The sequence below is a fragment of the Vulpes vulpes genome, chromosome 12, assembly GCF_048418805.1.
Source record: "Vulpes vulpes isolate BD-2025 chromosome 12, VulVul3, whole genome shotgun sequence".
In the NCBI taxonomy this organism is placed as follows: Eukaryota; Metazoa; Chordata; class Mammalia; order Carnivora; family Canidae; genus Vulpes; species Vulpes vulpes.
In genome coordinates this window covers 122,751,771-122,768,214 of record NC_132791.1, presented here as the reverse complement: position 1 = coordinate 122,768,214, position 16,444 = coordinate 122,751,771, and the positions used below count along the sequence as shown (strand labels likewise).

At 37.6% G+C, this 16,444-nt stretch overlaps 1 protein-coding gene across 1 annotated transcript; it reads right to left on the bottom strand.

Annotated features, from left to right (window-relative positions):
- Positions 1-4,524: 4,524 nt before the first annotated feature.
- On the bottom strand, positions 4,525-9,311 carry BTG4 (BTG anti-proliferation factor 4). The gene is made up of 4 exons (XM_026006712.2): positions 8,952-9,311; positions 8,338-8,475; positions 7,383-7,581; positions 4,525-4,962 (listed from the first exon to the last, which is right to left on the bottom strand). Exons 1-4 carry the CDS (start codon positions 9,122-9,124, stop codon positions 4,780-4,782), a joined length of 693 nt encoding a protein of 230 aa, XP_025862497.1. The 5' UTR covers positions 9,125-9,311; the 3' UTR covers positions 4,525-4,779.
- Between the last annotated feature and the right edge of the window lie 7,133 nt (positions 9,312-16,444).

The following is a 16,444-nucleotide window of genomic DNA, read 5'->3' as shown; positions in this document are numbered from 1 at the left end:
CCCTCGCGTATTCCTGACGTGGAAACGAAAAAACCAGCAATCCATAAACACCGATGGGCACAGAACCAAAAAGCTCCCCCAAAGCATGATCTCTCTAGCCAAAGGACTAAGAAAAAGAAACAGCATAGGGGGAGCTGGGTGGTTCGGTCAGTTAAGCAACCAACTTTTGATTTTGGCTCAGATCATAATCTCAGGGTCGTGAGATTGAGCCCCGCATAGGGCTCCATGCCCAGAAGGAAATCTGCTTCAGATTCTTTCCCTCTGCCCTTCCCCTTTCCATCTCTCAAATCAATGTCTTGAAAAAAAAAAAAAAAAAAAAGGTAGCCCAGCAAGACAAAACACATTTAGACATCAACTGCTTTACTATAGCCAAACATCACAGGAAAAACAAAAACAACAACAACAACAAAATGGCCCTACCCACATCAGCAAAAGTTGAGTGAGAAGTCTAAACTTCCACCTTGCCAGGCACCCCAACCTCTTCCTGGGATGTTATGAGAGAAGACCATGCACAGAGCTGGGAATCTTCATCTTTTCATCCCCACAGGGCAGTAACAAACCCCACTCCTCTCCGCAGTGTCAGGGAAGACCCCATGGGGAATCTGGACATTATCAACATAGCATAGTACTGAGTTCCCTCACCACCACCTCCCCGCTCCAGTGGTATCAGCAAAGGCCCAGGGCAGAGTCAGGACTTTTACTACAGCCTTTCAGTAATAAGGCCACCCTAAGTAAAGTGTTCCTGTAAAGCCACATGAGGAGCTTGAACTCCCCTACCTGCCCAGCAGGTGTGAGGAACCCCTTCTTAAGGTAGCAGGGAGCCTGGCAGAAACAAAGCAGCACCTGTACTCCCCACCACCCTCACCACTGTAATGGTGGTTCAAAGGAAATCAGCTATAACAAAGTTTAAATAAGATCCCAAGTCTTCTAATGTCACAAAATGTACAGGTTTCAGGCAAAAAATCATTTATCATAATAAGAACGAGCAAGATTTTTTAAAAACAGTGAAAAAAGACAATAAACAGATCCCAACACACCAATACGACAAAGATGTTAGAATTACAGGGAAAGAAATTTAAAGAAGCCATCACAAAAATGCTTTAACAAACAATTATGAACATGTTTGAAACAAATTTTGAAAATGGAAAATCTCAGCAAAAAAAAAAAAAAACTATAAAGTCACAGAAGAAAGAAGACAAAGGATCAAATAAAGATTTTAGAACTGAAAAAATACAAAAGTAAAATAAAAAGCTCACTAGATAGACTCAATAGAAAAATGGAAGGGACAGAGATGGGGAAAGTCACCGGATTTTTAGACAGAATGATAGAAATTACCACATCTGAATAGCAGAGTATAAAAAGACAGGACAAATGGATGTATAGAGCCATAGACACCTATGATACTATAGCAAATGACCTAGCATTTAAGTCTTCACTCTCAGAAGGAGAAGACAAAAGGGGGCATGCTGTAAAAGCAGTCAAAGAAATAATGGCTGAAAACTCCCCACATTTGGAAAGAAGTAATCCTACAGATTCAAGGAACTAAATGAGTCCCAAACAGGATAAATAAATTTTTTAAAAATCCACACCAAAACATATAATTAAGCTTCCAAAAACTAAAAGCAAAGAAAAAAATCTTGAAAGCAGCCAGAAAAAAAAAAAATGACAACTTAGATATAGAGTTAAAAATGTGAATCACAGCAGATTTCTCATTAGAAGCCACAAAAGCCAGGAAGAAGAAGCACATTTTTCTAGTGCTGAAAGAAAAACAAAACAAACAAACAAACAAAAAACTAGGACTCCAGAACCTGAAAGTCTGGCACACACATGGAGAAAGGAGATCATTCATGCATTGCTTGTGGCAATATAAAATGGTACAGCCACTCCATAAAACCGTTTGGCAGTTTCATAAAAACCTAAACATGAATCTACCATACAACCTAGCAATTACTCTCTTAGGCATTTATCCCAGAGAAATAAAACTTTATACACGCACATTATGTATATGCATGTTTATAGCAGTTTTATTTATAATCCTTAAAACTAGAAACAACCCAGTTGTCTTTCTTCAATACGTAAATGGTTAAACGAATTGTGACATATCCGTACCATGGAATACTACTTAATGGTAATAAGGAACAAAGTACTGCTTCATGTAAAAATCTAGATGAATCTCCAGAGAACTACGCTTAGTGGAAAAAAGCCAATCCCAAAAGGTGGCCTACAGTAGGATTCCATTTACAACATTCTTGAGATGGCAAAATTACAGAAGTGGGGAACAACAGTTTAGTGGTTGCCAGGGGGTTGAGGAAGGGTTTGGGGGTGAGAGGGGGAAGGGTGTGGCCATAGAAGGGAACATGGAAACGTTCTGTATCCCAACTGCATCATGTCAATATCCGCTTGTAATATTATAGTATCGTCTTGCAAACGATTACCATTGGTGAAAACTAGGTAAAGGGTACACAAAGTCTCTCCACTTAATAGCATGTGAATCTATAGCTCTCTCAAGAAGGTTAATTTTAAACAAAAATAGTACATACTCCTAGGAAATTTCAAAATGCAGATTAGGAAGATCTAATTTGGTTATTATACACTAATAGACACAGTACTAATATATTTGGAGGCTTTTTAATTGTATTGATCACTTTTAATCACAGCAAAAAATATATAGCTCATTAAACTCCCCCCCCCCCCCCACTTTTCAAGGCCACATGGGAAGCTTTAAAGAATTACAAGGGCTCTAAAGCTCATGGATGGCTCCCTCTGGGCCAATCCTCAATCGTGGTGGAATTGATTTATTTTTTGAGTACCAACTTAGAACAATTCTAATGGCTATCTCTGGTACTGTGTGCACAGAACTTTGAGGTCATCTGCAAATCCAAATAAGAATATTGTGATTCATTAGCGATGCCCATCATGGCATGGGTTGCAGGAGTGGTAATATACATGCCACAGATTTATCATCTCCATTGGCTGGAAGAAGTTTAAAAACAAAAAAGGAAAACAAAAACAAAACAGCATCACATACTTCAAGAGACAATTAAGAAAATCCTCTGGGCAAAAGTTCTTAGAAACCCATTCTTCTGTCACAAGTATTATGTTGTAGTACATATAGTAACTATTTTATACAGCCTTTCATTTTTTAGTCAAACTGCATATGGGAATAATTCCTACAGAAAATAGCTAATTGAAATCCAAAATAACATCATTATGGAACTAAGAAATGGGTAAGAAACAAAGACTAGACAGGACTAAGAATCAAACTGGCAGAAGGAAGACTTAAGATCATCGTGATTTAAAAAAAAATGAAATAAAGATAAAGCAATCAGATAAATCATTATGACAGAAAAAAGAAATGATCCCACATCGAGAGGGCTGGTATCCCTAAAAATGGGTGAATGAAAGAATTAGAATATTGTAAACGATTGCTCTAGAAAAATTAAATCTGCAGATCAGAAAGGAACACAGTATTTTGGGGGAAACTGATGTGGAATGACCAACACAGGGATATAGACTTCCAGGACAGAGGGAAAGGTTTTCAGTCTGGCAGACAAAGGAAGTCACCCAAGAAAATGAAAGTGTGTGTTTGTGTGAATGAAGGGGTTTTGCGGGGCGGGGAATCAAACTATTTTCCAATTTCTCCACAGTATCATGCCAAAAACATCGATTTCGTGTGAGGTCTGTGAAATTGTAAGAGAAAGAAAGCGTGACCTAAGACTTTAAGACTCATTCAACTTGTCCTCAGGGGAAAAAAAAATTAAGAGTGCTTATTTCTGCAGCCTGCATAGCAACAAATACTACTGTATAAAGTTGAAAAAAAAAAAAAAGTTTTAAAGATAAAAAGTTTTCAGCTTCCTGGTGTTGAACTCCAGAAAAGTCTTTCAGCGAATAAAATATTCTGTGGCAGAAAAGTTGACGAATATTTCACTTTAGGTATCTTTGTTTTGCTAAGATACTTGAATTCAATTTTTAATTTTAGTTACTTGTTAAGTAGCTCCTATAGTATGGTTTTTCTTATTGAATTGTATATCACTTCTTACATCTATATACATGTATAGGATGACTGGAAAGACGATCACTATTTAAAGTTAATAATGGTGGTTTCTGGCTGGATGGCAGGAGGGATTTTTTTTTCTTGGTGTTTTTCTTGCTTAGCTGGAATTTTTTTTAAATCAAATTTTTAATTTTAATTCCATTAGCTTCAATCTTATAATGAGCAGTTATCACTGTTATAAGTCATAAGAGGTTTACAAATAGAAATAGATCAAAATATTTAGAAGACACAAACAAGGGAATTTTGTATCTTAAAGAGTAATTTTAAAACAAGCTCCCAGTGGTCTTGTGAAATTAAGTAGTGATGATAGGTAACAAAGGAGATAACAGGATACCTGTTTTAAATGGGGCTAATGAAGAAACACAAACTTTTTTCTTGCAAAAAAACTGAACTAGAAAAGTATTAAAAACATAGTGCGTTTATTTAAACTGTTGCTTTTCATAATTCATTGAATCTTATCCCATGTCAATATCTTCATTCTATTACCTTACTGAGTACATTCATTAGTGTTACATAAAACTTCACATAAAATTACATACAAAGTAAAAGTACAGTTAAGAACATAGTCATGATCTGTGTGAAAGGATTCACCGTTATGGCACCCTAGTCCCTGATGGGAGTACTTTTTCTGTTTTGCGGGCTTCACAACCTTAGACTCTCTTCTGTTTTAGAGAAAATAAAGCAGCTCCTCTGAGCTCTATGCCACGAGGTGCCCAGCCACTGCATTATCGGTTTGTGTTCACCCAGTGGTACCTGTCCACCCGGTGGTTAGCAGCAGACCTCTGACCTTTAGGATGTTTATGCAATGCATGAGAAGTATTCCCTAGGAGGCTCATACGGCCATCTGCCATATTCTTTTTGCGGGAGACATGGAACCAAGATTGAAAGGGCGGTTTTAAGTTTTCAACCTGGGGGGGAAAAAGTGAAAAAGAAAATATGAAGGTCATCTGTAAAGTAATAAGCTAGACCTAAGTACTAAACATAAACCCATAACTCAAAAGCTAAGCCTTCAGAAAGCATAGAGAGTACAAATGAATAAAAATCAAAGCAGATAATGCTCCTTGGAAAAGTGGCTTGCATAGGGGGCAGGAAGGTAATAAAGTCATGTCATACCTTTTAACAAAATTAAATCTTTAGTCCAACTAAAATACTTGAAAACACATCTTCAAATTTATGTATATCCTTGGGTTCTCTTCTACCCCACCATTCCCCTCATTGGCTTAACCCAAAGCTGTCTAATCATGACCTTTAGGGCTAAGGTCTTGAAATATCCATTTTCAACATCCTAAATGACCGATACAGATGTTTTGCAGAGCACACTGAAAAGAAATTGTTCCATGAGGATATAGCTGACCATAGATCTGATCCCCAGATGGAAGGAAACCTTTCTAAGCATTAATAGAGTTATCCATCAAAAGATGAATGGATAAAGAAGACGTGGTCTATGTATACAATGGAATGTTCCTCAGCCATTAGAAACGACAAATACCCACCATTTGCTTCGATGTGGATGGAACTGGGGGGTATTATGCTGAGTGAAATAAGTCAATCGGAGAAGGACAAACATTATATGGTCTAATTCATTTGGGGAATATAAAAAATAGTGGAAGGGAATAAAGGGGAAAGGAGAAAAAATGAGTGGGAAATCTCAGAGAGGGAGACAAAACATAAAGACTAACTCTGGGAAACAAACAAGGGGTGGTGGAAAGGGAGGTGGGAGGGGGGTGGGGTGACTGGGTGATGGGCACTGAGGGGGGCACTTGATGGGATGAGCACTGGGTGTTATGCTATATGTTGGCAAATTGAACTCCAATTAAAATATATATATATATATATGTAAAAAATTTAAAAAATAAGAAAGAAGAATTAAGGGCATATATGTCATTACATGATTTTAAACATTTATACATGCAGAATTATATAATAGACTGTAGAGTTTAGAAACTAAAACCACAGAAAAAATATTTGCCAGTAATATGAAAAGGGATTAAAATATTTCTAACCTTTGAAGAGAATGTAATAATATATTAAGACCTCAAGTGGTAAATTGGTGAAGAAAAAAATTCATAAAACAAGTACCCAAAACATTTGGGCACCTGGAGATTTGTTTTTAATGTTTATTTAAATTAAGTAGTCTATAACAGCATCTTCAGCAATGTATTTTTAAATGAGAATAACCAATTTTAGGAAAAATGATAAAATACAAACTTTCACCTAGATCTGGTTAGACTACAAATAGACAACACTTCCTACATGGTACTTTGGCCATATATTCAGAACAGTAAAATGTCCCTATCTTATCACCCAGTAATTCCATAGACATGGAATCAAATATCCAGAAATAACTTAAAATTCAGTCATCTTTACAAATTATCAGCTTTTATATCACAACAATGTGGAAATAATCTAGATGACTACCAGTAATAAATTAGTTAAATAAATTACAAGGGAAAAAATAAATATTAAAATGTTAAGTATTTAAATTATTTTAACATAAGGGATTAATTTCAGAAAACATACAAACCAGTATATACATACAATGTCAGCAGAGAGTTTGTCTAGATCCATGTTTTTCAAATTGAGGGTTGCCACTATTTGAGTCATGAAATCAATTTAGGTGATTGAAATCACTTTAATTTAATAGAAAATATGGGGAGCACTATGTAAAATAAGGATGAGTATTGTTTAATGAAACCTACTTCCAACATACAAATATACCTGTCTTTTTAAGAGTTATGGTTAAAATATCTTTTGCTTTATCATTTTTTTTTTTTTTTAGAAAACTTTTCTTGTGGTGGGATTATAGACCTTTAACCATTTCTTAATATTCCAAATTTTCTATAAATGGTATGTTATTTTCTACTGGCAAAAGCCCACTAATTTTAATGTTTAATCATGAAGGAATTTGGATTAAAGGAGACTTGTGTTCAAATACTACAGAGAGAGGGGAGCTCAGTGGTTGAGCATCTGCCTTTGGCTCAGGTCATGATCCTGGGGTCGTGGGATCGAATCCTGCATCAGGCTTCCCACAGGGAGCCTGCTTCTCCCTCTGCCTGTGTTTCTGCCTCTCTCATGAATAAATAAACTCTTAAAAAAAAAAAATACTACATGGAGAAACAGGATTATAGAAGACTATGCAGCTCCTGAGCACTCAGCCAAGTAGAGAAACTGCATATAGAAGAAAAAATGTTTCCATAATATTAATATTGTGATTTAAATGTTTATAGTTTTTCCATTTTCCACTTTGACAGTGAACAATTTTTTTTTTTTTTTAGAATTAGAATAGGAAAAAAAAAAAAGCATAGAGAAGAACTGGAACACACATTACCTGATATATACTCTTCGGATTACTGACTTTAGGAATGATCTGAGGTTCTTTGTTACAACTTTCTTCATCAGAGGAAATGCCTGAGGTGGAGTCTAAAGTGGCTCTATTAACAGCAAAGCTGATCTGCTGGGTAAGCTCCCATTCCTCCCACCTGCCTTTAAAAGAAGCAATTGTAAATGGATGATTTTTCTCACCATACCTAAGTAAGAGAAGAAAATAAAGTATTCATCAGGGATCCAAAATTTCACAAGATTTTTTTTCTATCTCTAATTTTTTTTTCTACAGACCACTTTACTCATTTGCAAAAACTTATTTTACTCATTTTTTTTTTAAAGATTTTATTTAGTTATTCATGAGAATACACAGAGAGGAGGGAGAGGCAGAGACACAGGCAGAGGGAGAAGCAGGCTCCATCCAGGGAGCCTGACCTGGGACTCGATCCCGGGTCTCCAGGATCACACCCTGGACTGCAGGCAGCGCTAAACTGCTGAGCCACCAGGGCTGCCCTTTACTCATATTTTTAAAAACATATTGAAATGGTTTGACAGTTAAGCAAATTAAGAGACATTGTGACCTTCAGCTAGCACAGGGTTGTAATTAACGGCGGTCTTTGTAAGGGCTTTCAGTGAATTTTTCAGAAAAAGACAAAAACTAGTTTTTTTCAATTCAACTAATGGATTGCATTGCAACTTCTCTGCCGCCTAGATACTGCTTATAATACTTAGGCATTATAATCTACAGTGGGCAATAACGTGTAGCGATCAAAGGCAAATTTGAAATACTACGTGAAGCCTTTGTGCTTTTAGGCCATCCAGTCCTACCGGAAGTTTGTGCAAATAAAGTTTGCATCTGAAACCTTAACCAGCCAATGCCCTCCTTGCCACTAACATAGGTGTACAGAACTATGCAACCCACGGTTTCAGGGGGTCACACCACCTCCCATGAGATTACTCACCTACAGCACACTTCAAAGGGATCTACCCACAGGGTCATCTCCTTTGGGAGTCCCAGGTGAGAAAAATCCACATTACTTTCAGCACAAGCCCTTTCTAGAATGGGATCTTTATTCTGATTATTATTTATCCTGATACACCTTTAAAAAGCAAGGAAACGGAAACAAAGACATGGTGACAGGCGCCTTTGTAGAAGAATCATGTGATGAACAAACAGCTCCACCCTCACCCGCAACCCTACCCAGTCCCCACCCTCCACAGTTTTAGGAATAGAACCATCAACTTGTAACAACAGCTACTCATAATGTGAGTTGCATCACTAAGTCACACAATTAGTGTGACGAATGTTCTCTGCATATCTTTTGTGGTAAGCACAAGATAGAGACAGCCTAATCCACCTTACATAAGGTGTTTGCCCTATAGTCTTCAACTATATTTAAACTATATAGTTTTCAACTATGCACTGCCACCTGCTCCGTGTCTTTCTCTCAAGCCCACGTTCCAATCAATTTAAGACCATAAAACTTTTGTTCCTCAGACACTGGCAAAAGAATCATTGCCAATGGTTATCACTTGCTACTTCCTTCCCTTTGCCATCATATACACCAGCTCTCACCTGAAGGCTTGCCCTTTGGAAGGGCAGTCAGAGTGCCAGTGACTTCTGTAGGTTTCAAACAAGATCGTCATCAGCTTTTCTGCAAAGTCTTCTATTTGCTGTTTACTCAATTTATCATGTTTTTTCACCAATCTTGTGACAAAGAAAACTGCAGTTGCAATTTCATCCCTCATGATTCAAGGGAAAGGAGGTCTGTAATCATTAAAAGGAAGTGAGAATAAAATAGAAACAGGTCAGGGATCCCTGGGTGGCGCAGTGGTTTAGCGCCTGCCTTTGGCCCAGGGCGCGATCCTGGAGACCCGGGATCGAATCCCACGTCAGGCTCCCGGTGCATGGAGCCTGCTTCTCCCTCTGCCTGTGTCTCTCTGCCCCTCTCTCTCTCTCTGTGACTATCCTAAATAAATAAGTAAAAAATTTAAAAAAAAAAATTTAAAAAAAAAAAATAGAAACAGGTCACACTGATTATCAACGTGTATTTGTCATTGGGAAGTTTTAGGGACCTTAAATTTAAAACAGAAATCACTTGTTTATCCTTTATGAACTAAAGAAGCACATTGATAACTATCAATTAACACCAATGAATACCAATTCCTCAACCAGTTTTCAGTATTTTCAAAGAAAAAATACTCTCTTTTTAAAACTTTAATACACCTAAGAAACAAATGAAACACAATTATGCAACTTAAGTTTTAAAAAAAAGTCAGGATCCCTGGATGGCTCACCAGTTTAGTGTCTGCCTTCCACCCAGGGCATGGTCCTGGAGTCCTGGGATCGAGTCCTGCATCAGGCTTCCTGTTTGGAGCCTGCTTCTCTCTCTGCCTCTCTCTGTGTGTGTGTGTGTGTGTGCATCTCTCATGAATATAAATAAATAAAATCCAAAAAAAAAAAAAAATCCCTGATATGGGACAGTAAATTATACCCAAGCACTGCTTTTAAAAAACATTTACAGAGAGCAAAACATTTCAGGATATAGTTCTAAAATGTGGCTCTCAGGTTGCATGCATCAAGTGAAAGTTAAGGTTAATCAAACATACATGATACTTGCCAGAAAAAGTGCTTTGGCCCCCAACAGAAAGTGGGCCAGTTAGAAGACACCCTCCCCCACACCTGTTCTGTTGGTTTTAGGCTGAAGTTTATATAATCCTGGGTCCCAGGGCAGGACAGGTGTGTTTAACCTTACACAGGTGCTGTCCATTAGGGTAATTAGATAGCTCCTTCCAGGTCCCCATCAGATTGCTATAGGTAAATTCTTTAAAATGGTCAAAGATCTTCCATTTGGATTTGTCTCTTCTATTTTGCTGATTATAAGATTAAAGTCTTATCTCTTATGACATGGATTGAGAATCAAGCCTTCACCTTCCATATCTAACATCCTACATTCCAGTCATTTTGTCTCTAATTGTAATGTCAACATATTAAAATATTTTGTCTTAGATCTCATATAAAATTTAAGACAACTTTCTTTGAACAATCGTTATGTTGACTACACACGTCTTTTGCTAAGATGTTTATTTGTAAAACAAGTAGAAGAGATCTTGGAGTTTATCTAGTCTTACTGGTTCTCAAAGTGTGGGTCACCGACCACCCCGTTTGGACCCACCCGGCCGCTGTTAAAAATGTGGATTCGTGGACCTTATCCCAGATCTGTTGAATCAATACTTCAAAAGGTGAAGCCTGAGAACCAGTAGTTCACAAGTTCTTCCAGATGATTCTTTCACTCAAATGTAAGAACCACTACACCTGACATATAATCTTTAATCCCACAGTAAGTGGTCATTCAGGCTCTTCATCAGTGAAAAAGAATTCATTCCCTTTAAAGAAAGCCCATTTCATTTCAAAAAGCTCCAAATACCAAGCAGTGCTTCCTCCCTTAGAGGCGCTATTTCCTCCCAACAGAAGCCTTGGTTCTTCCCTCTGGAACCATAGACTGTATCTAACACTCCACCACAAGAAGACACTTCAAATACCAGCCTCTCCTGGGTCTTCTCTTTCAGAGGGCTAACCTCAACTTTTTAACAGTTCTTCCTATAGACACATTACTCAGACACTTCACCAGGCTCGGGGCTCACCTGTGGAGGAGTTTCAGCTATGTTGATCATGCTTGTTTAAGTTGCAGAGCCCAGAAAGACACTAAATGCTCCAGGTATGCTCTACCATTACAGATTAGAGTGGGACTGTCTCCTCCTTTGCTGCAAATACTGTAGTTCTAGAATGCAGCCTCAGGTGCCATTCGTTTTGTTGGCAGTAGCATCCCGCCACTGCCTCACAATGAACTTGCAAGTAGTCTTTTTCACTAATGCTATTGGTTTTTTACATCTTTCCCTTCCTGTACAGCATAATGTTTAAGAATATGGGCTTTGGAGTTAGACCTGGATGTGAGTTGCAACTTTACATCTCACCGTGTAATCTGGAGCAACTTCCTTATCTCCTGAACTTTCAGTTTCTGATCTGTGAAATGGGAGGGACAAGAGTGATGCCCCCCACCCAGATTGTTAACAAGATTACAATGAATGACATATTAACGCACCCAGTCCAAAGCCTGCCTAGCAATTGTTACAGGAGGGCAGTATTGCAGAGCAGTTAGGAAACCAGCTCTCATGAATAAATAAATGAAATCATTAAAAAAGAAAAAAAAAAGAAACTAGCTATGAAATCAAGCATCATGGATTGAATCCCAGTCCTTCATTTGCCAGAAATTTAGAGAAGTTTCTCAGTCTCTCTCATCTTCAAAATCTCATCTTTAAAAAAGGGGTAAAGTGTAGTACCTATATCCTTGGAACCAGACTTCTAGATCTGGAACACTTTGTAGGGTTGTTATAAGAATTAAGTATAAAATGCCTAGAGCACCAAGTACTCAATAAATGCTCTGTAAATGATAGATTACTACTACTACTACTATCATAAGGCTCTTATCCAGATTAAATTATAAAATTATATGAAGTATTTAGCAGAGTGCCTAGCATATAATAAGTGCTCAAAAAGTGGTAGCCTTTCTTATTGATAAATAGTAAGTTTCTTTATCATTTTATTGTCAGTCTTTACTAATGCTTTATGGATTAAAAGGAGGTATAAACAATGGAATATTACTCAGCCATTAGAAATGACAAATACCCACCATTTGCTTCGACGTGGATAGACCTGGAGGGTATTATGCTGAGTGAAATAAGTCAATCGGAAAAGGACAAACATTATATGATCTCATTCACTTGGGGAATATAAAAATTAGTGAAAGGGAATAAAGGGAAAGGAGAGAAAATGAGTGAAAATATCAGTGAGAGTGACAAAACATGAGAGACACCTAACTCTGGGAAATGAACAAGGGGTAGTGGAAGGGGATGTAGGTGGGGGGTCGGGGTGACTGGGTGATGGGCACTGAGGGCGGTACTTGGTGGGATGAGCACTGGGTGTTATGCTATATGTTGGCAAATTGAACTCCAATAAAAAATTTTAATAAATTAATTAAATAATAACTTAAAAATAATTAATTAATTAAAGGGGGTATAGAACAACTGCATTTTGCAGTTATACCTATCATATTTCATTGTGTTAAATTTAGACCATCACTATAAGGAAACAGGATTCTGATCCAATTTTGTCATTCAATAAATTCTCTTATCGTTTTGTCTACCTGTTATCTGTAAATTTGCCAAGAATGTATCCTGTTACAAATGAAAACAAATGAGTACAATAAAGATCAAGCAGGGGCCCCTGGGTGGCTCAATTAAGTGTTTGCCTTTGGCTCAGGTCAGGATCAAGTCTGGCTCCCTGCTCAGTGAGGAGTCTGCTTCTCTCTCTCCCTCTGCCCCTCTCCCTGCTCATGCTCTCTCTCTCTCTCTCTCTCTCTCTCTCTCTGAAATAAACAAAAATCTTTAAAAAAAAAAAAAAGAATAAAGATCAAACAAAGTACTTTGACAAAATCCAAGTGGAAAGATGTATATATTTAAATGTCATTCTGTAGCCTGTTTACCATAATATTAGTATTACTCTTTCAAAATTATATATATAGAGAAAGAGAGAGACAATAGACTAGAATAGAGAAATACAAATATTTACTTTAGTGTTGCTATGAACTAAGATTTTCAATGTAAGGAAAAGGGTAAAAGTGTAAAAATAAAGGAAATTAAGTAAAAATTCTATCATGTTAAATTTGAAATGGTAGTATTAATATGAACCTGAGGTTTTTTTTCCAAAAATTTATATTTTGTTTCGGTCCACTGAAAGGCCTAGAATCAATGAGCAATCCTTATACTCATTTTGTGGTCTCTAAATACAATTTCTTACTTAAAAATATCCTTGGAGAAATGGCTGATTTCAGTTGTAGTTCAGGTCATATATTACATGAGCCTGAAATATATTTTATCAGAAAGCAAGAAAGCTATACAAAACCAGTGGGTCATGTCAAAAGACATAAAAACCTACATGAAGAGCTCCCATTGGCCAAAGATAGGTCATTTTGAACACTAATAAATACTGAGGTTCTTCAATCAGTTCTCCTCTTCAGGGTCAACACAATCATCCCCCAACTGCTGGAAGGAACTATCAGATGCCGATGGCTTATAGCTGCATCTCTCATTGGAACTTATTCTTGGAAACTACCTCACAGTAAAGATATCCTCCCATCCCCTGCAAGGGGTGGCCTGCTGTGCAGCCACTGACTGGCTAATGTGGGGATACAAAATCCTGGCCTCCTTGCAATTCTAAAGGGCTATCCCATCTCCAGAGCTCCCCATAAAATAGACTGAGTGCTCAATTGCAACTGCATCATTAGTTACCTGTCTCTCCACCCAGTCCTATCTTTGTCACCCTCTCGTGTATCCCGCAAGAGGACTCCCTAATAAACTTGCATGCAGTTTCCCATATTAGAGGCTGTTTCTAAGGAACTCAATCTAAGACAGTTTGTACCAGGGATGTTTTAAGAAAACAGACTCTAAAATGGAATTTTGGAAATGGATTACTCCCTCCTGGCTGGAATAAAAACTTCATTGCTAGTAGTAGTAAAATATGGATATGGATGGCTCCTGACATGCTGGAGAGTATAACTTAAAGCTTTCACCAGTGATGAACTGAAATTAATTATAGATATTATTACTGGAAATACAGATAGGATTGCACTATCTTTGATGCTTTAGGAGATATGAAAAATGATCATCTAAAGACTGTGAAAATGGTGGCTGAACACCTGGATATCTAGTAATGATATGATTTAACAAGGTTAGTTCAATTCAATTTATTAAGTATTTAAGTATGTACTTTATACCCAAAACATATAAAAATAAAATTATGACTAGGACCTTAATGACCTTCCATTTTTATAGTAACTTGCTGATTTCAGCTTTCCATGATATATTTCTTGTTCCTCTTACTCAGTTACAGGGGTTTCCAAACTACTGTACTTTGGAATCACCTGAATATCTTTTAAAAATACTGATGCCTGCCATCAGTCTACCCCCCCCCCCCCCCCCCAGGCATTCTGATTTCAGGGGAATGGAGTGCAACCAGGGAATCAGGACTTTTAAAAGCTTCCCCAAGTGATTCTAATGGGCAGCAAAGATAGAAGAGCATTAAGAGAGATAGCTCCCTAGCCATTAAGGGAATTTCACATTTATTTTATACTCTTGATTGCTTCGTAATGCCTTGAGCTCAACAAAGATTATTATCACAAATTTGCATCATTTGTCCTCATCTTTTCTAGCCTTTGCTGGGATAACTTTTGCAAAGGTTTTTTTTTTTTTTTTTTTTAATTTATGTTAGAAGTAAAAAAAAATTGGAAATCAGGACAACTACTCATATATTGCTGATATAAAATTTGCTTTGGAACTAAGGCAGCATATGCATTAGCATATCCTCAAATTTTTCCTTTTCAAATGGTTAGTGTTTGCATTTATAATACTGCAGGGGTGCCAGGAGTTTAATAATTCTTTCATTAGTTCACCTTCCCAGATGACATACTGTTACAGTGCATTTTGAGTTGGTGCAACCCATTAGCTGATGAGGCTTTGAACCCTCCCTAGTGATATTTTCTGCAACAGGCCCAGGCAGGCCTGGATGTTATGAATAGAACAGTAGAATAACAATGTACTTAGAGTTCAGGAAAGAACAAATAGAAACTAAACATCATGCAAGACTTCCTTCAGTTACTTGTTTATGATGATTTTAAACACCTTACTTAAATCACCTCCTAGACATAATGAGAACTAGAACTTCTATTATAATTGACATTCATGCCATGACTATTTACTGACCATCTACTGCACATGAGATGCTGCTAAGTGCCGTGGGGTTAAAAAAATTTTGTTTCACCTGTCCTTTCAAGAGGTTTATAATCTAGAGTAGGAAATCAGGTATGTACACAGGGACTATTTGGATGCAGAGTTTTGAGAAGTGGAATACTCAAAAATCCCTCCAAGTTTCCAGCATGAATAGCCAAGACAATAATGTTATCATTGAAATAACTGAGTTCAAAAAGAAAAGAAAAGAAAAAGAAAGAAAGAAAGAAAGAAAGAAAGAAAGAAAGAAAGAAAGAAATAACAGAGTTCAACAGAAGAGCTGGTAGAAAAAGAACAGTGGCCAGTTCAAATTGAGATGTACTGAGTTTTCTTTTTTTAAGATTTTATTTATTTATCCATGAGAGACACACACACACACACAGAGAGAGAGAGAGAGAGAGAGGCAGAGACACAGGCAGAGGGAGAAGCAGGCTCCATGCAGGGAGTCCCACGTGGGACTCGATCCCTGGTCCCCAGGATCACACCCCGGGGCTGAAGGTGGCGCTAAACCACTGAGTGACTGGGGCTGCCCCGTACATTGTTTTCTATGGCAATTAAACACCCAGGTACTTCTCCGATTGACTTATTTCACTCAGCATAATACCCTCCAGTTCCATCCACATTGAAGCAAATGGTGGGTATTTGTTGTGAGGAACATTATATGGTCTCATTCATTTGGGGAATATAAAAACTAGTGAAAGGGAATAAAGGGAAAGGAGAGAAAATGAGTGGGAAATATCAGAGAGGGAGACAGAACCTGAGAGACTCCTAACTCTGGGAAACGAACAAGGGGTAGTGGAAAGAGGGGGAGGGGTTGAGATGACTGGGTGATAGGCACTGAGGGGGGCACTTGGTGGGATGAGCATGGGTGTTATGCTATATGTTGGCAAACTGAGCTCCAAAAAAAAAAAGAAAAGAAAAAAAATAAACACCCAGGTAGTAATCAGCATTGACAGGATATTAGAATTTAGCAGAAGATCTAGCCTGGGCCAGCCTAAACCAACCTCATATTTAAGTAGAATAGAAAAATAGATGCTAAAATTTAAAGACAAACAAAAAACAAACAAAAGCCCCAAAAACAGCTCTTCCACTTTTTTTTTTAAGATTTTATTTATTTATTCATGAGACAGAGAGAGAGAGAGAGAGGCAGAGACATAGGCAGAGGGAGAAGCAGGCTTCCTGTGGGGAGCTTGATGCCGGCTGGATCCCAGGACCCTGGGATCATGC

Excerpts from the sequence above, each read along its gene's own strand:
- BTG4 (XM_026006712.2), bottom strand. The coding sequence starts at position 9,124 with ATGAGGGATGAAATTGCAACTGCAGTTTTCTTTGTCACAAGATTGGTG. Across the intron at positions 7,582-8,337 it reads CCCTTTGAAGTGTGCTGTAG|GTATGGTGAGAAAAATCATC; the intron begins GTGAGTAATCTC and ends TCTCTTACTTAG. Across the intron at positions 4,963-7,382 it reads ATCCGAAGAGTATATATCAG|GTTGAAAACTTAAAACCGCC; the intron begins GTAATGTGTGTT and ends TTTCCCCCCCAG.